General features: G+C 38.4%; 1 protein-coding gene across 2 annotated transcripts in view; it reads right to left on the minus strand.

Moving 5' to 3' along the window:
- becn1 (beclin 1, autophagy related) overlaps positions 1–24,711 on the minus strand; it is a 131,030-nt gene that overhangs the window by 41,360 nt on the left and 64,959 nt on the right. For both annotated transcript variants that reach the window (XM_079851080.1, XM_079851079.1), the window contains exon 4: positions 5,515–5,573. In XM_079851080.1, the coding sequence (XP_079707206.1) occupies positions 5,515–5,573 (59 nt within the window). The remainder of the gene's footprint in view (positions 1–5,514; positions 5,574–24,711) is intronic.

A 24,711-nucleotide genomic window follows, 5' to 3' on the forward strand; every position in this document is an offset into this window, starting at 1 on the left:
GAATTTGTCCATTTATGCACAATAAGCCACGAAAAAAAAATTGTTATTTGCGACTCACAAGCTGTTTGAGAGGATGTGCGTGCCACTTATATATCGATCAGTGGTGCACGTGGTAATTCTGCTGCTGCTCCCGATGGCCAGTCCGTGCCTAGTCTGGAGTACCGTTTAGTTGCTTCTGTGTGCACATTACATGATGGATCGGCAACAGGGGGTCACACATTGCACAAAATTTAAAGAAGAATCGCTGTCAACTCTGTCTGGTTTACAAACTAGGTTTCCAAACCAAACACATGAGAAGTGATACAGAAATTAACTTAAAATTACGTGCGAGACAAGATGGACTGCATTTATTCCTGTTAAAAATTATAGCCAACAAGAAGCTTTTCAAGAAGAAGAGACAACGAATACGAGGAAAAGAACGGTTGCTTGCTTGCTAATGTTCTGTTGCATCTAAAACTTTTCCCCCTGAACTTTTCCTTGCCCTGTATCTTGCTCTCGTTGGGTAAAGGTTGTCGCCAATGTAATTTTAATACAAAACACACTGCATGACTGTGTCCCAATTCAAAGGCTGCATCCTTCAAAGGACTTGGACTTCAAAGGTCACACCTTCGAAGGCTGAGAAAGTCGGACTGAGCATTGTTAAATGGGATGGTCTAGCTACGGAGGACTGTTCTTGTCACCTAGCATCTGTGACAGCAGTCGTTGATGAGTGACTAATGTTTGTACTGGACTTTTTTGAAAGTTATATTAAACTGTCTGAAAGTAAACTTTTACTTTCAGGTTCACAAACTGTCTAAATATGTTCACCATGGTCCATTTCCATAAATAATAACGAGCATAAACTTATATCTTACTAAGATGCAATTATATATAGTCAACATTTGAACCACTAAAATATTTGTTTATTTTTTATTTAAGTTGAACTGGTGTGCAATGAATTCAGGGGTAGGCAAGGCCGCAAAGGTTCCATCTGTTGTATCCTTCATTTCACGGGAAACGAAGGACGCATTTGGTGGTGGCATTTGAAGGAGCCTTCGAATTGGCACAGCCTTCGTCGCACCGCTGTGACGCAATCTGCCTTCAAATGCACCCTTTGAACAAGCATGATAAATATCTCACAGCAGGTCTCGAGACTGCGAGCAAAATGGGCATATGCGACCATTTTTTGAGAACGTGCGAGTAAAATTTTTGTGTGGTCGCATTTGTGCGAGTGCATAGTCACGCACTCAAACGAGAGAGCAACAATGAGAGCACTGTGTGATCAGGCACTGCCGTTCTCAGCGCCACCTGACAAAAAATAAAAGTCCCGCTTCTAACACATCAGCAAATCAGAAAAACTTTACGGCCGATGCCGTAAAATGTACAATTGTACAGCTGACAGTACAAATATTATCAAACATTAATACATGGTGTTTTTTTTATATATTGTTTTTGATAGTTTTTTTATGGTTTTCATTTGATGGTCTCGTGTCACTCTCAGTCTTTTTACATCAGTGCAAAACTAGGGTATGCAACTATTCAACTGCATGCATTGATTAATCCTGTTGTAGCAAAAAAAGAAAAAGAAAAAAGTGCTATCTTGAGAAAATCATGTGCTGGTGTGACCAACTGAGAAAGTTGGTAGCACCAGTGGAAAAGTTAGTCTGGAGCCCTGCAAGGGCATTGTGGCACATCAATGCTTCTGTCAGATTGTGTCTTTGATAATACACTACGCGATTGACAGTCACGCGAAAGAGCATGGATTTGCCTCTCATTTTGGACATTTGTCAGAGATTTCCACAAAACTTGTCGGCAAGTAAAAATTGGGGCTAAAATCGTGCAGTGAGTACCCGGCATAAAAGTAAAAAGCAACAAGTATTTTCTTTGCACTAAGTGTAAATAGAAGTTAGATTTTTTTGCACAAAGTATAAATAGTTGTTAGATGTTATTTATACTTGGTGTAAATTGTACCAGATGCAGTTTCAGTATCTCATAAAACAGTATGCAGTAATAACATATTCAGTGCATATGATTATATTTATTAAAATGATAAATGGATGCTGCCTTGAGACATTTCTTGTCCCTGACCCTACCCGCTAAACGCTTTATTCCCAGAATTAAATAAATGTTAGACACATTATTTACAGTTTTCTAATAATTTCTTAATTTTCATTTACAATAAAAGCCTCTCTGAGCTGTTATGCGATGGGAAAAGTAAGAAGAATGAGTTCGTAAAAAAGCTGATTAGAATTTGGGTTGTTTGCGTCAAAAGCTAGCACCACCTGCCTTACTCTACATGCCACCAATCCTGTTATCAGTGGGATTTCTTTTGTAATTTTGTCTGGCTCAATCAGACAATGGTAGGCAGAGTTAGTGTAAATAGCCTCTACCAATAAGGTAGGCTATTTGCAGTAGGTGTAAAAATACACAACGAGAATAAAAAAGATATTGGTGCAAAAAAATTACCCTGTAATAATTTACTTATATATATATATATATATATATAACTATTAATAACTATTTATTATATCCTCCTCTTACGCAAGATGTGTGTGTGTGTATATATATATATATATATATATATATATGTGTGTATGTGTATATATATACACTGCTCAAAAAAATAAAGGGAACACTTTTTAATCAGAGAATAGCATCAAGTCAGTTAAACTCCTGGGATATTGATCTGGTCAGTTAAGTAACAGAGGGGGTTGGTAATCAGTTTCAGCTGCTTTAGTGTTAATGAAATTAACAGCAGGTGCACTAGATGGGCAACAGTGAGACAACCCCCAAAACAGGAATGGTTTTACAGGTGGAGGCCACTGACATTTTTTCCCTACTCATCTTTTTGGACTGGTTTTCACCAGTTTTGCATTTGGCTAGGGTCAGTGTCACTACTGGTAGCATGAGGTGATACCTGGACCCTACAGAGGTTGCGCAGGCAGTCCAGCTCCTTCAGGATGGCTCATCAATACGTGCCATTGCCAGAAGGTTTGCTGTGTCTCCCAGCACAGTCTCAAGAGCATGGAGGAGATTCCAGGAAGACAGACAGCTACTCTAGGAGAGCTGGACAGGGCCGTAGAAGGTCCTTAACCCATCAGCAGGACCGGTATCTGCTCCTTTGTGCGAGGAGTAACATGATGAACACTGCCAGAGCCCTACAAAATGACCTCCAGCAGGCCACTGGTGTGAATGTCTCTGACCAAACAATCAGAAACAGACTTCATGAGGGTGGCCTGAGGGCCCGACGTCCTCTAGTGGGCCCTGTGCTCACTGCCCAGCACCAGGGAGCTCGATTGGCATTTCCCATTGAACACCAGAATTGGCAGGTCCGCCACTGGTGCCCTGTGGTTTTCACAAATGAGAGCAGGTTCACCCTGAGCACGTGACAGACAGGAAAGGGTCTGGAGAAGCCGTGGAGAATGTTATGCTGCCTGTAACATCGTTCAGCATGACCGGTTTGGTGGTGGGTCAGTGATGGTCTGGGGAGGCATATCCATGGAGGGACGCACAGACCTCTGCAGGCTAGACAATGGCACCCTGACTGCCATTAGGTATCGGGATGAAATCCTTGGATCCATTGTCAGACCCTATGCTGGTGCAGTGGGTCCTGGGTTCCTCCTGGTGCACAACAATGCCCGGCCTCATGTGGCGAGAGCATGCAGGCAGTTCCTGGAGGATGAAGGAATGATACCATTGAAGGGCCACCACGCTCACCTGACCTACATCCAATAGAACACCTCTGGGACATTGTGTTTCGGTCCATCTGACATCACCTGGTTGCACCTCAGACTGTCCAGGAGCTCAGTGATGCGCTGGTCCAGATCTGGGAGGAAATACCCCAGGACACCATCCGTCGTCTCATTAGGAGCATGCCCCGACGTTGTCAGGCATGCATACAAGCACGTGGGGGCCATACAAACTACTGAGTACCATTTTGAGTTGCTGCAATGAAATTTCAGCAAAATTGACAAGCCTGCTGCATCATTTTTTCACTTAGATTTCCAGGGTGTCTTTGAATTCAATCCTCTGTAGGTTTATCATTTTCATTTCCATCAAACGATGTGGGATCCTTTCGTTCATAATACATTACCCAGTCCATATTAGTATAGATATCCAGCATGATATTTTTCCCCATTGAGATCTGATGTGTTTTCAAAGTGTTCCTTTAATTTTTTTGAGCAGTGTATATATATATATATATATATATATATATATATATATATATATATATATATATATATATATATATATATATATATATATATACATACAGTACCAGTCAAAAGTTTGGAAACATTACTATTTTTAATGTTTTTGAAAGAAGTCTCTTATGCTCATCAAGCCTGCAGTTAAAAAAAAGAAGAAAAAGAAAAAGAAAACAGTAATATTATGAAATATTATTACAATTTAAAATAATGTGTCTCTTTTTTAATATACTTTAAAATGTAATTTATTTTTGTGATGCAAAGCTGAATTTTCATCAGCAAGTACTCCATTCTTTGGTGTCTTATGATCCTTCAGAAATCATTCTAATATGCTGATTTGATACTCAGTTATTATCAATGATTGAAACAGTTGTGCTGTTTAATATATTTTTTTGGAATACTTTTTTCAGGATTCATTGATGAGTAAAACGTTAACAGCATTTATTCATAAAAACAGCATTTATTCAAAAAAACATTTCTAACAATATAAATCGTTACCATCACCTTTTATCAATTTAACGCATCCTTGTTGAATTAAAGTACTAATTTCTTAAAAAAAAAAATAGTTATTGTTCCCAAACTTTTGAACGGTAGTGTATATTGTTACAAAAGATTTCTATTCTAAATAAATACAGTTCTTTTTAACTTTTTATTCATCAAATAATCCTGAAAAAAGTATTTCAGGTTATAAAAAAAATATTAAGCAGCACAACTGTTTCCAACATTGATCATAAATCAGCATATTAGAATGATTTCTGAAGGATCATAAGACACCAAAGACTGGAGTACTTGCTGATGAAAATTCAGCTTTGCATCACAAAAATAAATTACATTTTAAAAGTATAATAAAAAAGAGAACCATTATTTTAAATTGTAATAATATTTCATAATATTACTGTTTTTTTTTTTTTTTTTTTTTTTTTTTTTTAACTGCAGGCTTGATGAGACTTCTTTCAAAAACATTAAAAATAGTAATGTTTCCAAACTTTTGACTGGTACTGTATATATATACACACATCTTGCGTAAGAGGAGGATATAATAAATAGTTAAGCAATATCACACAAGCAAAAATGCTATTTTTGTAATAAAATAATCAAAAACCACTTGCACAGTGTGATATATTTCATGTAGTTGTGTAGTTACATTATCCCAAAAGGTCCCAAGGATTTGTAAATCCAGAGAAATTCCAGTTTTAAATAATGGCCTGTCCCTTGTCATTGTCGCATATCAATTGATCAAGATCGTAATATTTTAAAGGTTAATCATGCAGTTCTTTCCAGAAGACAAGTGAAAGTGTAAAAACAGGTGTCATCAGGGTAATCATACCTTGCAGGTGGGATGTATTTCCGAGCCACACCATCCTGTTTGCTCTCCAAAAAGGTCTCCTAAAACAACACACAATTTTATATAATTATGAATTTAAGAGATTCAAGACCACAAATATTTTTGTAATATTAATTAGAAAACTAGAAGAGTAAAGATTGTAAACAAACATTAATGATAGTTTGAAAAAGATTTTTGCTAGGTTGTTCTGGGCGGTTGCTAGGCGGTTGCTATGGTAACCATGAAATTTTGCCAGTGTCAGAAGATTTGACGCACAGTGGCTTCTCTTAAGCCGGGCATACACTGTGCAATTTCTGTCAGATTTTGAGCCGATACTTGTCAGATTTTGAGCCGATTTCCAAGTAGGACAACTCTTTTTTAATTTTACTCTCTTTAATCGGGCCAAATTTCAGCTTTGTCGTGCGTCGTTTGTTGTGCAGTGTACAGGGGGAAATGAGAAGCGATTAACCTCTCCCAACTGGCAATAGGATGGTCAGATGAATTTCTGACATGTCAGGAACTTTGGTCAGGCCTAGTGAGGGTATGGCACAGTTGAAGCAGAGCTATGAGCTGACTGCCCTTTTTTCCCCTCACTGCGCCTGCGAGAAAACAGAATTTAAACCATTTCATCTTTAATGCAGTAAAAATGAAAACAAAAAGGAGGGAGATCTATAAGTTCTTTAGCTTCTGTAGCTATCAAACTAACTGCAATTTAGCAAACAGTTGCTTACCTCCAGTTCGTGTTGAAAAATGGATAAGCCATATTACCCACGACTTCCAAGTCACCTGCATGTAAGCCTACAAATAGCCTATACGGGCGCCTCTTTAATTCATTTACTTGTTTATTTACTAATTTTTTTTAATATATCCAATATATATATATATATATCAGTTTCATCTCTAGCATGCCTCGATTCATATGGATTAGTTTTATGATCTCTTTATGAACTTTTTGAAGCATCAAAGTGGTAGTTGCGTAGCTGTCAATGGAGGAACACAAAGCTCTCAGATTTAAAAAAAAATATCTTCATTTGTGTTCCGAAGATAAACTAAAGTTTTACGGGTTTGGAACGACATGAGGGTGAGAAAATAATGACAATTTAAATTTTTTGGGTGAACTATCCCTTTAAAGTCCAACTGAAATCAAAATTGACCCTATTTACTTTGTTAGCGCATATTACTAGTCTTGTGGTGAAAAATGAATCCGTGCAAGTTAATACACAGAATCTAATAATCGTAATCTTTAATCAAAGTCTGAAAAGTTACTTCCGATCTGGAATGGCGTTCCTTCTCTGATGAGGTAGGTTTGACGGCTTGGGTTGGGAAACGCTTAACCACTCCCCTCAAACCGTTAGTCTGTTATGAGCAGAGATGGAGAGGAGGAGCGCTAGAGTAAAACCCTGCCCTCTGTTCAATATTCCTTTTCACTGGGAAATACGTCAACACTGGAGAAAAGTCGTTTGCAACTTCTGGTTCACGCGGACTTTAAGTAAAGTTAGCAACAGACACATGCAGGCACAGCATGCAGCGTAGGTTTCGTTTTGTGTGAAAACAGCATGGAAGGCAGAGTGCTAAGATAAATTATATTAAGTGTATGAATGAATGATTTATATTAATGTATCCGTAATTGCAGTCTCGTCTAGTATCATCATAAACATATTCGGTTATGTCTTAAGTGAATGTAAATGTGAGATAAGATGCATGTGTAACAGTATATTGGATCCATGCAGCTCTTTAAGTGACAGCAGCCTAATATCCCTGCTGCTGTGGGTTCTTTGGGTTCTTCCGGAGGGCGAGTCGTCCGCGGGAAGTTTAAAAGGTTAACTTGAAAGCAAAGTTGCCGAAAATCAAGATGTTGTCTCATCCGAATGAAAGGAAAATGAGTGAAGGGAAGAATGAGCAAAGATGAGCTAGTGTCATTGTCCTTTAAAGACGAATCAGTCCACACCTATTTTGGGTGAAATGACCAATAGTAGGTAGGAACTTTTAGCAGGAGAGAGTTTACTTTGTCTCCTTCTGACAGCCTGATTTGCATGTTTTATGATGTTGTCAGAATTGGTAGTTTTTACCCCAAAGGATGGTCAAAATAATATGATGCATTTTATCGTAACATACTATACATCATTAATTAAGGCATAAAGAGAGGAACATTTTAATACCAAATACGATAGAATGGAAAGACATTAAAAGGAGTGAAACACTTTCACATAAGAATATAAGCATTTAAAATGTAACTAAAATGTCTTAACTAGGCTAATATAATGCAGGAACATACATACACACAGGAATATATCATATACATTCTGGGATGACTCAATTATGAGTTAAATGAAGAGAATGTCTGTCTATTCCCAATGTCCTATGCCACATGGCCTTTCATGCCTGCCGTGGGGGAGTTGATCTGAGTTCATTTGAGTTGATTAAGATCTTTTGAAGTAAAGTAGGAGCTTCAAGGTGTTCCTGTTTTGCATTGGCCAGGGAACAAACATGACAAAGGGGGCAATTGGGTACAGACTTACTGGTGCCAGGTCTGTGATTTACATAAAGTCAGAAGGTTAAAAGCTTTCCTGAGGCCTAGAGCAGACTCGATCATTTGATTCAGTCCAGACACTACACAGGTAACAGCAAATTAAGCAAAATAATGGCTCGTTTCCACTGAGCGGTACGGTACAGTACGGTACGCAATTATTTCCATTTCCACTGTCAAAAGTTGTGAATGGTACCAAAATGCCGAACCGTACCGTACCACTTTTTCGGTACCCTTCCGTTGGGGTACCTAGCACAGTGGTACGGCACTAAAGGATGGAGCTAGACTCACTGCAGGACGTTGATTGGTTGACAGAGTATCGTCACTTGCGCGTGCTACAAGGGGAATGACAACATAAGCGCCATTTTTTAATATACAGTTGAAATATAATACTACTGTTATTGTGCCACGAAATGTAGTTTTAAGAGTTTTTCAGGCGAGAATGTAGTTGTTTAAAGCTCAAATCTGTGGTTTATTTATAAAGATTTATGAAAATTTGATCCAGGTTGTGAGATCCTGGCAATCACTGGGCGCTCGGCGCTCATGTACCCCGCCTGGAACAGCCTTTTCTCGGCTAGTCGTTCTGACGTTTGCCGCTGACTCTGACGTCTCAGTAATGGTTAAACATGAGATAATTTGTCTTGTGTATATCTAACGGGCGATATTTGGCCTCATGAATCTATAATTTGTTCCCTGGCCAATCGTTTTGACTGAGGGCTAAGTTAAGTTTCATAACTTTATATATTTAAGCTATTTAACTTTACCGTTGTAAGGTTAAACTAGAGCGCTGGCTTTGTATGTTTGACTGAATTGTTTGCTTTATTTCTTATTGTATAGCTTCTTGTACCTTTTACTTATACTTTTATAATGGCTAATACTGATAAAACTGAAATTTAACAAAAAGAGACTGGGTTGAGTTTTGTCATTTTTAATTTTATTACAGTGAAGATTATCACCGCAATGTTGTTGACTGCAACATCTGTTGTTTAGTACAAATGCACATATTTCCTGGACCATATTAAAATGTTTAATATTTTTATATTATATTTAAACGAAAAGAGGCAGGGTTGTGTTTTATATTTCGTTTTGTTATAAATAGGCTAACGTTACATGCAGTGAATATAATCAATACGCGTTGCCTGAACCACATTTGTGTGGCTATCATGTTTAAGATTTCTTCAAATGAAAACGAAAAGAGGCAGTGTGGTGTTTTATAACATATTTCATTTTATTGTTGGCTAAAATATGCACACAGAGATAACCAGAGTAGCACTTTCAAGAACGCGCTGTTCCATTTTCAGAATTACCGGACTCGCGTCCTCGGGAGTCATTCTCCTGAGTCGGACTTGGCAAGTCCAAACTTTGCGTACTTGGTATGGAGAAACGCCTAATGTCGGCGCTTGGCTTCTTGTGAAAAACATGCCGAGAAGCAAGAACAAGATCTGCTGTATGTCATCCATGGTTGTTTATGTCGCTTTCTTCTTCGTGCGAAAATTACGTTGATCGCTTCTGACATAGGCTACACCACGCCTATCAAGTAAGGGTACTGTTGGCAGTGGAAACGCTAGCCAATTCATGGTTTACCGACCCGAACCGTACCGTATTGTACTGTACTGTACTGCTCAGTGGAAACGAGCCATAAGGTCACAAAACTATTGGGTACTATTGGTAGTACCACTGATCTGTATAATGTGTGACGGATTTGAGATGAACCGCACAGCTTAATTGTATAAAAATGCAAGAGCCAATCAGGAGAGAGGTTTGGAGGATCTTCAGAGGAAATAAACGAATAAAAGCGGAAGTGGAAGGAGCAGGGGGAAGAGTGTTGAATTGCATTGAGTGTGCAAAAAGAGACTGCAGAGTCTCGCGGGCAGATTTGAATCACACTGGATTACCAGCGCCTGGCTGGCTTTTGGAACTTTCTAGCAGAGACTACAGTGCGCTTGTTTTGTTGGCGAGTACATCGTGTTGCCTGGCACGAACGACGAAAAATTGCCGGTTCACTTCCGAGACTGTGTGCTGATTGAGCGTTTGTTCCTGGATCTCCTCTCCTCTCCCTGGTGATTCCTAGACTGCCGACCGACTCACTGCAAGTACTCACTAAAAACAAGCACTTCTCTGACTATAAACTCAAGCTCTCAAGCGCAGAGCCATTTGCCACACACACACACACACTCCTCACCTACCTCACACACGTAGACTCACTGCAAAAGCGTGTTTTGTTTATTTGTTTTTGTGTCCATTTTTTTCGGGAGAAACTGTTGTTTTGGAACGGTTGTTTTTCTTTCTTTTTGAGTAATTAACGAACTCCCTTTTTGAACTAATAATCTCCTACAACGCACTGCATCAAAAGACTTCTGTTTTGTGTGTTTGATTCGTGTATTTGCATTGATTCACCGTGTGAAACTTTGTCTTTTCTGTTTTGATATTTGAATATTACAATTTGATTTGTTATTGAATCTATTGGGTGTGATTTTTTTTGTGTGGGTGAACGAATTTCATTATGTAATCTAATAGTGTGTTATTGGTGGTTTAACTATTCTGGGTTAAATTATTACATTGAATTATTTTGGTGGATTTAATTCTACCTGGCGCCCGAATTATTTCATTTAGAATTTAAAAATCCTTTTCAAGGGCGTGCCACCGTTACATAAGTGGCGCCCGAACAGGGACTTTACTGACTTGAACGTATATACTATATTTTGTTGTACCCTCAGATATATTTACTCAGATATTCTTATAATTGTATGGGGCTATTATTTGATTTTGTGAAAAATTTTAATGTTTTTGGGAAGATTGCATGACTTCTGTGAATATAGTGTGTTAATGAATTGACAAGCTGAAATTTATGTGGGTAACCCTTTAGAAAAAAAAAAAAAAAAAAAACCCTACAAAGGAACTAATTTTGTTTTGTTTTTTTGTTATCACTTCTCATAATTTTCATGTAAAGAAATTTTTTTTTATTGTTACAACTGTGTTGCTGATTTTGGAACCAACTGTTATTTTTGAGCCCTATGATAAGTGTTTTTGATAAGTGGTTAAAGGACAGACATCAAGGGTGTGGCTTCTAAGCTAATGGACAATTGAAGTGATTTTCTATACTAGAAATTTATGTGCAGGCCTATTGGTAATTGCTGTGGGGGATCATTTGAAAATTGTGACTTTTTGTGTGAGGGTGTATGTTAATTTTTGTACTTTTATTTTTTTGTGATTTACATACTCACCACACACATTGAAAAACAATACCTTTATTGAACTTTTATACATTGACTGATATACACAATACATATGGCCACAAAACCACCCTCCCCGTCCACTTTGGTGGATATTGATCCTCCTCCGGACATCCCTACTCCAAGTGGGCAACAGCAAAATGTGCAACGTTTCAGTCAACCACTGCCAAGCCCTTCCATTTACTACTCCACACCCACGCTGCCCCACAAACTTCCACAGGGATGGAATGTCCGTTTTGCTTCACCACCACCACCACCTGCTGACAACCTTCTTGACCAAGGCCAAACCTGGGAGCAGGTACTGGATCCTATGCATCTGTGCACCCCATCTGAAACTACTTCTCCAGAAATACAACATGGCTTACCTGGTTCCCTACCTGGTTTCTTTCCCACGCCTGGAAAAGACATGCATCATCTTACTACACAACTACAAGGGAATTGGGATCGTCTATTTGAAAGTCAAACAAATCAAGAAAAGACAGTAAGTGAACTTACCCATGAAATAAAACAACTGACTTCTCACACTGGCGGGCAACTGGATGCTTTGACCGTAAAAATGGAGACCAACCATCAGCAACTCTTCACCACCTTAACTGCAACAAAACAACAAGAAGAAACCGAGACTGATCAATTAATTAAAGCCATGAGAATGCTACTAACAGAGAAGATACAAAAAACTGAAGCTACCATGTGTACTGAATTTCGCTTTATGGTGGAACAACTACAACTGGAGTTACAGCAGGACATCAAGACCACCCAGCGAATTTTTCAAAAGGAGCATGAGCAACTCACTGCAGAAGTTACCAAAGGTAACATCAAGATGAATGAACTAGACAAGAAGATAACTGAACTTCAACTTGAAATGAACAGCCTCAAAACAATCAAGGTGGATATAGAAAGACAAAGTGAGTCCTCATCTACAACCCCACCTAACATACCTGCTGCACCAGTAGTAAGTCCAGCACCTTTACTAACTCCTGCCATCAAAAGTGACCATTTAAGACTGACCTTTCCTACTTTTGGAAGATCATCTGATGACACAGACCCACTGCTATATCTAGCACGATGTCAAGACTTCCTAGCATTACACCCTCTTGCCGACATTGACATTTTAGCAACTTTTCGCACAGTCCTACATGGCACAGCACGAGACTGGTGGGAGGTCGCTAGATCTTCCATAAACACATGGGATGAATATAAAACTGCATTTCTTTCTGCTTTTCTGTCAGAAGATTATGAAGATGAGTTGGCGGAACGAGTCCGTACCCGAACACAAGGAGATAAGGAGACAATTCGAGATTTTGCTTTCACATACAGAGCTCTCTGCAAACGTTGGAAACCAACCTTGACAGAAACTGAGGTGGTTAAATTGATTCTCAAAAACATAAAACCTCACCTGGCCAGTCAGTTACGTAGTCGTGTCACAACAGTGGAAGAACTCGTAAAGTTGGGACATCAACTGGAGAAGGACTACGAGCAACAACAGCAGTATGAAACTTGTGTGAGTAAACCATCATTCCCAGATGTGTCACAAAAGCCCACAAACAGAACTGCTGACAAACCATCTTCTGTACGATGCTGGAGATGTAAAGAATATCACGCACCTGGAAACTGTCCACATTATTCATCCACTCCTGAAAATCCACAGTACCCACCTGGTAACAGAAGGGCATTTCAACCTCACAAACATGGCAGCCAACCAACCAGTAATGCTGTAACCGCTACAACCAAACCTGAAATGAAAACAACCCCGAAATTACCTTCATCTTCATCTCCAATCATTCTGCCACAGTTGGTAGTGCCTGTCTGCATTGGTGTTTGGGTAGGAAAAGCTATTGTGGACACAGGAGCAAGTTATACTATGGTGCAGGAGGAGGTGTGGAAAAAACTTACCCCACATGAGAAACTGCAACCTTGGACTTTGGGACCTTTGTATCTGGCAAATGGAGAAGCTGAAGTTCCTTTAGGATGGGTACATCAACAAATTAATATACATGATCATTCTTTTACTTTACCCATTGCTGTCCTTTCTTCCAAGGCCCTCGCCTATTCAGTAGTTTTGGGTTTGGACTTTATATTCTTTAGTGGCATGCAAATCAACGTCATTGACCGACAATACTTTTTCAAGTCAAATCCAGGAGAACAACATTTGTTTCAACCTGGAAATGCTAATGTGCCTGTAAGTAGCAAATCCCAACGACAAAGAAATGAAAGAAAGCTGCAGAGCTTGTCCTTACTAAGTTCTATACCTCCTCAATCCACACTCATGTTACCATCTCCTGAGATTACAGACTTAACTCTGATTGAAAAGACTGTGAATGATGCCCATTTACCCCCGGATGGTAAACAGCAATTGCAGGAACTTCTGAAGAGGAACACTCAAGTATGCACACTTCAACTTGGTCATACTAATGTTCTGCAAAATTACATCTACACAAGTCAGCAAGTACCCATTAAACAGAAACCTTACTGCATGTCTCCTGTCAAGCAAGCTCTGGTAAAAGAACAGCTAGAAGAGATGCTTAAGACAGGAATTGTAGAACCATCACACTCGGGTTGGGCTTCTCCAGTCGTTCTTGTCCCCAAGAAAGATGGCAGCATGAGATTCTGCGTGGATTACAGGAAGGTAAATGCCATAACCGAAACGGATGCTTACCCATTGCCAAACATTACATAGATTCTCGAATCACTTTCAGGGGCAGCAATTTTTTCCACAATAGATCTCAACAGTGGTTATTGGCAAGTGGCCATGGACCCCTCAAGTAAACCAAAAACTGCCTTCATCACTCCTTCAGGACTTTTCCAATTTAACGTTATGCCTTTTGGGCTTAGGAACGCCCCTGCGACCTTCCAAAGGTTAATGGAGACGGTATTGGGAAAATTGCGAGGAGAACGGTGTTTTGTTTACATGGGCGATTCCACAGTTTAGGGCCAACTGCAAGGACAACAGCCTGCAAAATCAATCTTCATGGAGAAAGCCATTGTCCTCAGGTTAACATCCTGAGAAAACCTGGGGTACAGCTGTGTGAAAGGCAGGATAAATCTGGCAATGGTAAACTAGTAAACTTTGATCAAAGTTGAGTTGATGTCAAATTTAACGTATGTAACATGGACGGAAAAACAATGTAAGTTCAAGCAGAAAGTGTACTTAATCTAATTCAGTTTAATAAAATTCTGGTTGAATCCCAGTTCATGTTTTACTTTGTTCCTAATTTGGTATAGTTATGAGTCATGCGTTGTGTATGGTTCACAAAACTGGTAATAGGACTTCCATGCAGGCAGGGTAGCCATCTAATATTATCTGTTCTATAAACCTAAAGGTGCATTTTTGAGTCTGGTATGTTCATAAACTGAAAGCCAGCAAAATACTAACAAATACCACAGGTATATTTTTCAAATTTATTTGCCAAATGTAGAAGACAAAGGAACTCCTACAAGTGTGCTAAGTTATAACGTGTGTAACGTGGACGGAAAAAAATAAACAATCCTGCAAGATTGCCTCTGTAACACAAAATAATACCATTTCATGAAAACTGGCAAAGAATAGAACAAGTTCATAACACATTAAAATAACCTGTCATCATACTATCAAATTTAAAGATCATACAGATTGTGTTAACGCACTATTAACATGTTAACTTCGTCAGCCTAAAGCTATATTCTTATGAACATTGGACAGGAAAAAAAAAATCATCAAAAAAAAAACAAACAGGAAAATGTCATTGACAATGTTGACTTTCATGAACAGCTTATTGAGTCAAAAATACGCAGAAAACAACGTTGGAAGTTGGACAGACTGAAAATTTCCGTCTAATTTACGAACAAGATGTGCAGAATCTGTCAAAATGTATAAAACCACCATTCATGCTTGCTCTTTCACGATGAACGACGCTTTCGGTCCGAAACCACTCGCAATCATCCGACTTGCACACTCTTTTATCCTTTCTCACCACAATGATCCTATTTAATGTTTACTTAACCAAAGTTTACCACGTTCGTATCATTTTAACGTTCGTAACATTTTGGACAGAATCCACAAACTTACCCACATTCGTCGAAATCCGTGAAATCCTTTTAACTCTTCCTCCCGCGCAGAGCGACCGTGACCTAGACAATCTTATTTCTGACATGAGAACCGTTGAGACATTAGGAGATGGAAATTCAGCGTCAGAATAAAATGTTCGAGCGTTATGATTTTTTGACAGAAAATCTCGGCCCCTGTTTTATCCCGATTTATTAACAATTTATCATGTAGCAACGCATATGAGAATTTAACCCACACAAGATGGTTTTATCGTTATGCTACTGATAGAATTACATGGAAAAATGATATCTCCGCTTCCTTTAGAATCGTATTTTAACGTGCGTAACTGCTTGGACAGAAAGTGTAACGAACGTTAGTAAATGTTTCCATTGCATCGTGGTGGATTAAGGGAATTCAACTTTCAGTGTTAGTAGTAGTATTTTGTAGAAGACACACCAAAATAAATGTTATGCGCCAAAATTCAGGATTTTATTAAAGGAAATGAAAGAAATGACTTAGGAAAAACCAGATGCACTGAATGTCCTACCCTGACATCCGCAATTTCTGGGGACGGAAATAAAATAAAGTCTCATTACACGATAATGCCAAGGCTTAGTGGGATAAAAGTAACTTTATTATTTCTTACATCTATCTTTAACAAAATAGTGAACTAAAAATAAAAAAATTACAAAAACTGGGTATTATTCAATCTATATTGTTCATTACACCCCTTGTGGACCGAAACTGTGGAATCGCCCACATAGATGATATAATCATCTATTCATCAGACCTAAATCAGCATCTACAAGACATTCAGACTCTCTTCCATAAGCTACAAGAAGCAGGTTTGACCATCAACTTGAAAAAAAGTAAATTCTGCCTCCAAGAAATTTCATTCCTTGGCCATGTTGTGAACACTAAAGGTATTATGGCAGACCCAAGCAAAGTTGAGGCCATTCGGTCTTATCCAGTTCCCACCAACCTTAAAGAGGTACAGCGGTTTCTTGGCCTAGCCGGATGGTACCATCGATTTGTGCCAAATTTTTCAAAAATTGCAGAACCCATAAATGCTCTGAAAAAGAAAGGGAAAACATTTCATTGGTCAGATAAATGTCAACAAGCATTTGAGCAGCTCAAGACATGTTTATCTTCACCCCCCATTCTTAGTCATCAAAATCTGCAGCATCCTTTCACAGTATACACAGACGCTAGTGGCACGGGTTTAGGAGCTGTGTTAACACAAAGAAAAGAGCAAGGAATGGAAGAAGTTATAGCTTATGCAAGCCGAAGCTTAAACCCAGCAGAAACAAACTACTCCGTCACCGAGAAAGAGTGTTTAGCAGTCATTTGGGCGTTAGAGAAGTGGCAACATTATCTTGAGTACAAAATGTTCACAGTTGTAACTGATCACTCTGCCCTTCAGTGGGTAATGTCCTCTACTAAAACCACTGGTCGTCTCATCCGATGGGCCCTGCGTTTACAAAAGTTTGACTTTGTCATCGAATACAGAAAAGGAAAACTAAATGCAGCGCCAGATGCCCTTTCGAGAATGTCCAACTTACCTGCATGCACCTTGTTTACTAGGCGGAACAACGAAGGAGACTTCCCAATTTATGCTATGGACCTATGGGAAGAACAACATAAGGATCCTGAAATTCAAAAGATTTTCAAAGAAATAGCAGAAAACGAGCAAGCTACCCCTGAACAATTTGAGATTGTTGAAGACAAGTTGTATCTCAAAACGCAGCTGGCCAAAGGACAAGTTCAGTACAGAATGTACTTGCCTAAAAGCCTTATTCCTGAAATTCTTCAGTATTACCATTCACATCCTCTGAGTGGACATGGAGGTATTTTTAAAAACTACAAACGTCTACAGGATGTTGTCTTCTGGCCTAAGATGTGGACAGATGTCAAGAATTACGTTAAATGTTGTAAGAAATGTCAAACCTACAAATATGACAATCGCAAACCTGCAGGCAAGTTACAAACTATCACCACCACACGTCCTTTGGAAATGTTAGGAGTGGATATTATGGGGCCATTGCCCAGCAGCAGCCCACACCATAACGAATACCTTCTAGTCTGTGTAGACTATTTCTCTCGGTGGGTTGAAATGTTCCCAATGCGTAAAGCAAATGCACAAACCATTGCTCTGATTCTCCGCAAGGAAATTCTTACCCGTTGGGGTGTGCCAGATTTCATCTTGTCCGATCGAGGAACCCAATTCGTCTCATCACTTTTCAGAGAATTGTGTTCAAAATGGAACATTGCACAAAAATTAACGACAGCGTACCATCCACAAACGAACATGACGGAGAGAGTGAACCGCACCTTAAAATGTATGATTGCCTCTTACCTAGAGGAAAACCACAAAAAATGGGACCAGTACATACCTGAGCTTCGTTTTGCTGTTAACTCCGCCATCCAAGAGAGTATTGGAATGTCACCTACAGAATTACAACTAGGCCGAAAGCTCCAAGGTCCAATGGACAAGCTGCTCCGACCTCAGGGAAACAACCTCTCACTATCTGATCCATCTTACAATGCTGTAAACCACATAGCTCAGCTAAAGGAAAGAGCTAAAGAGAATTGCATACGAGCGAAGAAACGCCAACTGCGAAACTACAATAAAAACAGACGAGAAGTCTTGTTCAAGGAACAAGATCGCGTCTGGCTGAGGAACTTTCCACAATCCAGCGCACAACAAAGTTTCAGTGCCAAATTAGCACCCAAGTGGAAAGGGCCTTACCGAGTGATCAAGCAGATGGGTCCAATTAATTATCAAATCGTTTTGGAATCAACGGGCGAAGATGTTAGAGTTACTCACGTCTGTAATCTGAAACCATGTTACCCCAACGCTGCTGATTTGGAGTTATATGGTAAACAAAGACTCCAGGAAATCTTTCAAGAATCCTCAGATGAGGATACAGAATTCCGGGGATTTTAAAGCATGTGACTCTCACAACCTTGTGGTTGTTTTTTTCCAGCGGGGGGGAATGTGACGGATTTGAGATGAACCGCACAGCTTAATTGTATAAAAATGCAAGAGCCAATCAGGAGAGAGGTTTGGAGGATCTTCAGAGGAAATAAACGAATAAAAGCGGAAGTGGAAGGAGCAGGGGGAAGAGTGTTGAATTGCATTGAGTGTGCGAAAAGAGACTGCAGAGTCTCGCGGGCAGATTTGAATCACACTGGATTACCAGCGCCTGGCTGGCTTTTGGAACTTTCTAGCAGAGACTACAGAGCGCTTGTTTTGTTGGCGAGTACAGCGTGTTGCCTGGCACGAACGACGAAAAATTGCCGGTTCACTTCCGAGACTGTGTGCTGATTGAGCGTTTGTTCCTGCGTTACCGAAGCCGCCTGCAAAGTGTTGCTGGATTCACCCGTGGGTGTTTTACCTCGATGTGTGTTCAAGTTCAGTGGACAAAGAGGGATTATTCGTCTTGGATCTCCTCTCCTCTCCCTGGTGATTCCTAGACTGCCGACCGACTCACTGCAAGTACTCACTAAAAACAAGCACTTCTCTGACTATAAACTCAAGCTCTCAAGCGCAGAGCCATTTGCCACACACACACACACACTCCTCACCTACCTCACACACGTAGACTCACTGCAAAAGCGTGTTTTGTTTATTTGTTTTTGTGTCCCTTTTTTCGGGAGAAACTGTTGTTTTGGAACGGTTGTTTTTCTTTCTTTTTGAGTAATTAACGAACTCCCTTTTTGAACTAATAATCTCCTACAACGCACTGCATCAAAAGACTTCTGTTTTGTGTGTTTGATTCGTGTATTTGCATTGATTCACCGTGTGAAACTTTGTCTTTTCTGTTTTGATATTTGAATATTACAATTTGATTTGTTATTGAATCTATTGGGTGTGATTTTTTTTGTGTGGGTGAACGAATTTCATTATGTAATCTAATAGTGTGTAATTGGTGGTTTAACTATTCTGGGTTAAATTATTACATTGAATTATTTTGGTGGATTTAATTCTACCTGGCGCCCGAATTATTTCATTTAGAATTTAAAAATCCTTTTCAAGGGCGTGCCACCGTTACAAATGACTGGATTGCTCATTGCGTTCTAAACTGCCAGTGGGCGGTGAAGCCACCGGAAGTATTCAGTGGCCATCTTATGATTCCCTGTCGACACAGGGCGAAATAAAGCTTCATGTCTTTAACCCTCTGGGGTCTAAGGTGTTTTTGGGGTCCTTGAGATGTTCTGACATGCCCTGACATTTTTGCTTTTTTCAGTTGCTTATAAACATATTAATGGCAAAGGTGTAAATTCACTCTATATAGCACAAACAGGGCTACCATCATATGTGAGCACCATGCATGTACATGTTTGTATTTTTGAGAGAATAATGTTTATGCATGGTTATTGAAAAAACTAAAAACTAAAGTTTCTGAAATAAGGCCATAAAACACATTCTAAATATGTGTCAATAAGACTTGTGACTAATGGATGTCATCGCCTAGAGTTTTCACATAACACAATGCATTGATTTAAATTTTGCAAAACACTTTCTGTCTGGAAAGGCAATATGCGGAGTGGGCGTCAACGATCATGCATATTTAGTGGTTCGCACCTGGAGACAATGGGGCCCGCATACTTAATGAGCCATTCATTCAGGTGTGTCACAAGAAAGAATGCAATAGCAACAGTTGGAAGCATCTCAATTTTTTTTTATTTTTCCACAAATTGTGCTTGCAAATTGGCCTATAATATCAAAAGGAAAACATGTCTAGTAATTGTGCAGTTAATTCTCATACTGTATTTTCAGTTTTGGAATATTTATCCTCTCCCCAAATTTGTCACTAATAAAACACAATAAAAAATTATTTTAAAGAAAAGGCTTATATTTGCCTTTTATTAGTTTGTTTACATCTACCTTGTATTTTTTTTTATTAAAAAGGTTACAATTACAACAATTCAAGTGTAATCTTTCTTTGTAAAAACTAAAGTATACATTTTATCATACATATTTCAAAGTTAAGGATTCATTACTTGAATATAGCCTAGGCTACATTGGAATAAACACTAACTTATTATTTGATTATTTTTGACAAAACATACTATATTTAACATATGAGCAAAAATTGGCAAACAAAAGCTTATTTGAGGTGGCAGATATTTTACAGTAAAAATGTATAATCTATCCAAAACTAATCAATGAAATGTTGTCTTTCATATGTCTGTAACATAGTAACTTTCGTTTTTATTATAAGAAATACAAATACATTTTATTTCAACATATTTCACTCGATTTTTACTCAGTAGCCTATAGCAATACAGTTTGCTAAAAGCGAAACATTCACAGACAGAAACGATTCAAATTTAAACCGTCTTTTGCCAGTTGTGGTAAACAGCGGCATCTCTGCCGTTCATTCATTCATTCATGCACAGATACGCGCCACACTTGAGAATGAAAAAAAAACTTACTACATTATTCCATAGCCTCGGATCTGTTGCTCCTCGTACTTCTGAGGTAAATTTTCCATTATAGTATTATTCCTCACAGCGCTGCGAGACTGTGTAAACAAGTACAATGATCTGATGTGTTTTCTCGAGCTGATGTGGGCGTTCACAGTTTGCAGGATTGCCTCAGACATTTGCGTTTGAATAGCGCGCGCTCTCCGGGGCGGGGTCACATTACATCTGAATGAGCTCTAATTAGCTCGACTGGAATCGCTCTCTTTTAATACAGATTTCACAAGCTGAGAATATTTGTTTTTTATATAAATTACTTCATTTAAAAGAAGAGAATTCAAGCTTCATGCCTGTGTGTCTGTATGTCTGTTTGACTGAGTATTCGCTGAGTTATGGTTCATTTTCGGACGCGTTTCAGAATTGACTACACTGACAGAGAGAAAGCAGAACTCGCATCATGTTTATTTTTCTTTATTTGGCGAAAACCACAACACTTTGTTTTTATTGTGAGTATACACAAAAATAATACACACTTAACAGGATCGATTGATGTATAACACAAGCATATAAAATAAAAAGTAATATTTTATTTTATTTATTTATTTATTTTCACTGATAAGGAAAAAAACGAGCCTATCGCGCCGGCGCGATAGCCGACCTCAGGGGGTTAAATACATACGCAGTCAGCGTATTTCTCAGAATAAGTTGTGAAGTGTGTATATTATTTTCTAATGTCTTTTTTTTTTTTTTACCAAAATCCACTTCGGACTCTTGGAGATCTTTTAAAAAAAAAATACTGGTCAGCTCAAATTCTTTAGCTTTACGTTTGCATTATAAGAATGTACAGGGAGACTTCAGATATAAAAATGCTGACTCGTTAGGTAATGTTTTCTCATTAAAATCAGATAATTAAAGTCAATGTGAGGGAATACCAATATGGTGGCACGGTGGCTTAACTTTTCCGATTTCCATTTTCAACTTTCAAAGTAATTTGTATTTTAATTATACTGCATTAGTTTAGATTTCAGACATGCACAGGCTATTGGCTTTTAGTGTGCTAATTGTAAGGGCGTGCACAGCAACTGTAAGGAGATATACACTTGAGCAAGTTAGGAGAAAGGGAGGAAAAGTGATTGGTCACAGAAGACAGTGAGAGCACGCAAGTGTCTTGCTTAATACAGTTCTGTTGCTTAGTTTATTTGCTACTAGGGAGGATTCATTTAGATTCTCTGCTTATTTCTATTTTCTACTTTCATAACAATTTGTATTTTAATTATACTCATTGCTATTTAGAATAACAGTCATATTTGCTGTGTTTTTTGTTGTTATTGCACTTAAGCGCTGTGATGTCCAGCATTAGTTTAAATTTCAGACATTCATGGGCGATTGGCTTTTAGTGTGCTAATTGTAAGGGCGTGCACAGCTGTTTTTACTCAAGTGTTGAAAAGCAGTATATTTATTTAGTATTTGTTCAGCTTCCTCATGTGAAGACCTGCAACTCTACCTGCGCGACTCCACCAAGCAAGGAGACCGGTAAGGTACTTAGGTATCTTCCTTTTCCCTTTCTGCTCCAACTTCTTTTCTCACAATCAACATGTGCTTTCAAGTACATTCCTGTTGTCTCTCAACAACGCTCTATCATCATACGCAGAAGACAGCGCAATACTGCTAATTGCTCTTTAAAACATTCAACTCTCTCCTCTGTCCCCCTCCGTCAATACAATACCTAATTCTCTTAAATGTCTCATAACTCTCATATTAACAACTATCCAAAACTGTTTTAGACCTAATAAGAGTTTTTGTAGGCCTATATGTCACCCTTAAATGTCAGAGAAAAGAACAGAATCAGATTAATTTTTTTATAGAAAACTGTACTTTGCATATTATACTGTAAAAACACAATTATAGTTGATTTTAGTTGATCATAACTAGAGATGAAATGTCATGAATTTCATTTCATGATTATAGTGACAAAAATGATCACGGTTATCACAGAATCCTGTTCAAAAAGTACTAATACTACACAATGAAATAAATTCTCCAAATTTTATGTTGAAAACCAGCATATAACAAATAAAATTAGCATCAATATGCACTTTTTGTTTACATAAACATTAAAATAATAACATTAAAAATTATGGCCAGATTTTAAAAGAATGTCTTGCAACATTATCTACTAACATGTAAAAGTTAAAATAAAGTTTTGACAAAAAAGGTTTTATAAAAAGATAAACCTCACATATTTCAGCCTTTAAATCATTTTTTATAAAAAGAATGAGTCAAAAAAGATAAATTACTGACAATGCACATTAGCTCGTCTTTTATTATTAATAGTAAAATTCGGTCCGATTGTCCCGTGGTGTCTGTTGTTACTATGCAACCATGCACTGCGCTCTCCACAACGACAAAAACGTTTTAGTAGCTAATGGATTTCCACCACCGAAAAACACTTGCTGAAGCTCTGCTACAAGATTTATTTACGGAGAAGAGTCAAGTCATCTTCATTTATATAGCGCTTTTAACAATGTAGATTGTTCCAAAGCAGCTTTACATTGATAATAGGAATTTAAAGTAACAGAGATTGTTTTGGCTTTATAGCAGCTCTAGAATAAAGTTTTTGTCCAGCTAAAGTTAGTTTGATTGATTCACTTCTGTCGCAATGATCATTAGTTATTAACTTAGGGTCCGCTAATACAACACCGTTTTAACAGAAAACAAGTTCTTTCTGCACAAACTTCAAAAATGCGAACCAGTGAGAACACCGATGGCGTGCACATGCACATTACGAGTTCAGTATATAGGTATGCACGTTTGAATATATGTGCAGGCGCAGGTCCTTCAACAGATCTGGATACAGCCTGGATCCGGCGGACTGCGGTAAACCTCGAGATAAACAGAGAGACTAATATTAGCGTAGACGCCATTCTTCTTATGATGTAACGAGTACATCAGGATTTATGGGAAGTTTTCCCGATTCCGGCTGACCTAATCTATGCAGCCTAACATTGAATAATAAAAGTCTATAATGTGTTGTGTATATGCTAGGTGAAAGAGATGTGTTTTTAGTCTAGCTTTGAACTGACAGAGTGTGTCTGCTTCCCGGACAATGTTAGGAAGACTGTTCCAAAGTTTTGGTGATAAATAGGAAAAGGATCTACCGCCAGCAGTTGATTTTGATATTCTAGGTATTATCAACTGACCGGAATTTTGAGATCGCCATAGACGTGAAGGACTATAATGCGTTAAGAGCTCGCTCAAGTACTGCGGAGCTAAACCATTTAGTGCTTTGTAAGTAATCAGCAATATTTAAAAATTTATATGATGTTTAATAGGGAGCCAATGCAGTGTTGACAGAACTGGGCTAATATGGTCATACTTCCTGGTTCTGGTAAGAACTCGAGCTGCTGCATTTTGGACCAGCTGTAATTTGTTTAAGCATGCAGGGCAACCACCTATAATAGCATTACAATAATCTAGCCTTGATGTCATGAACGCATGGACTATTTGTTCCGCATTTGTCAATTAGAGTATATGACGTAATTTAGATATATTTTTAAGATGGAAAAATGCGGTTTTACAGATATTGTGACTTTCAAATGAAAGATTGGTATTAAAGAGCACACCCAGGTTCCTAACCGACGATGAAGACTTGACAGAGCAGCCATCATGTGTTAGACAGTATTCTAGATTATTACGTGAGGAAGTTTTTTGTCCAATAATTACAATCTCTGTTTTTTCAGAATTAAGTAGTAGGAAATTACTAGTCATCCAATTTTTTATATCACCTATGCATTCTGTTATTTTTGTGAATTGGTAAGTTTCGTTAGGGCGTTAAGAAATATAGAGCTGAGTATCATCAGCATAACAGTGAAAACTAATTCCATGCTTCCTAATGATGAAGAGAAAAACACCCATAGTGTTTGGGTGCACCCCCATCCTTCATGTTGACTGAGCTTTCAATGTTGTTACGGAAAGGGTGAACCTGA

The sequence above is a fragment of the Squalius cephalus genome (assembly GCF_949319135.1).
Source record: "Squalius cephalus genome assembly, chromosome: 19".
In the NCBI taxonomy this organism is placed as follows: Eukaryota; Metazoa; Chordata; class Actinopteri; order Cypriniformes; family Leuciscidae; genus Squalius; species Squalius cephalus.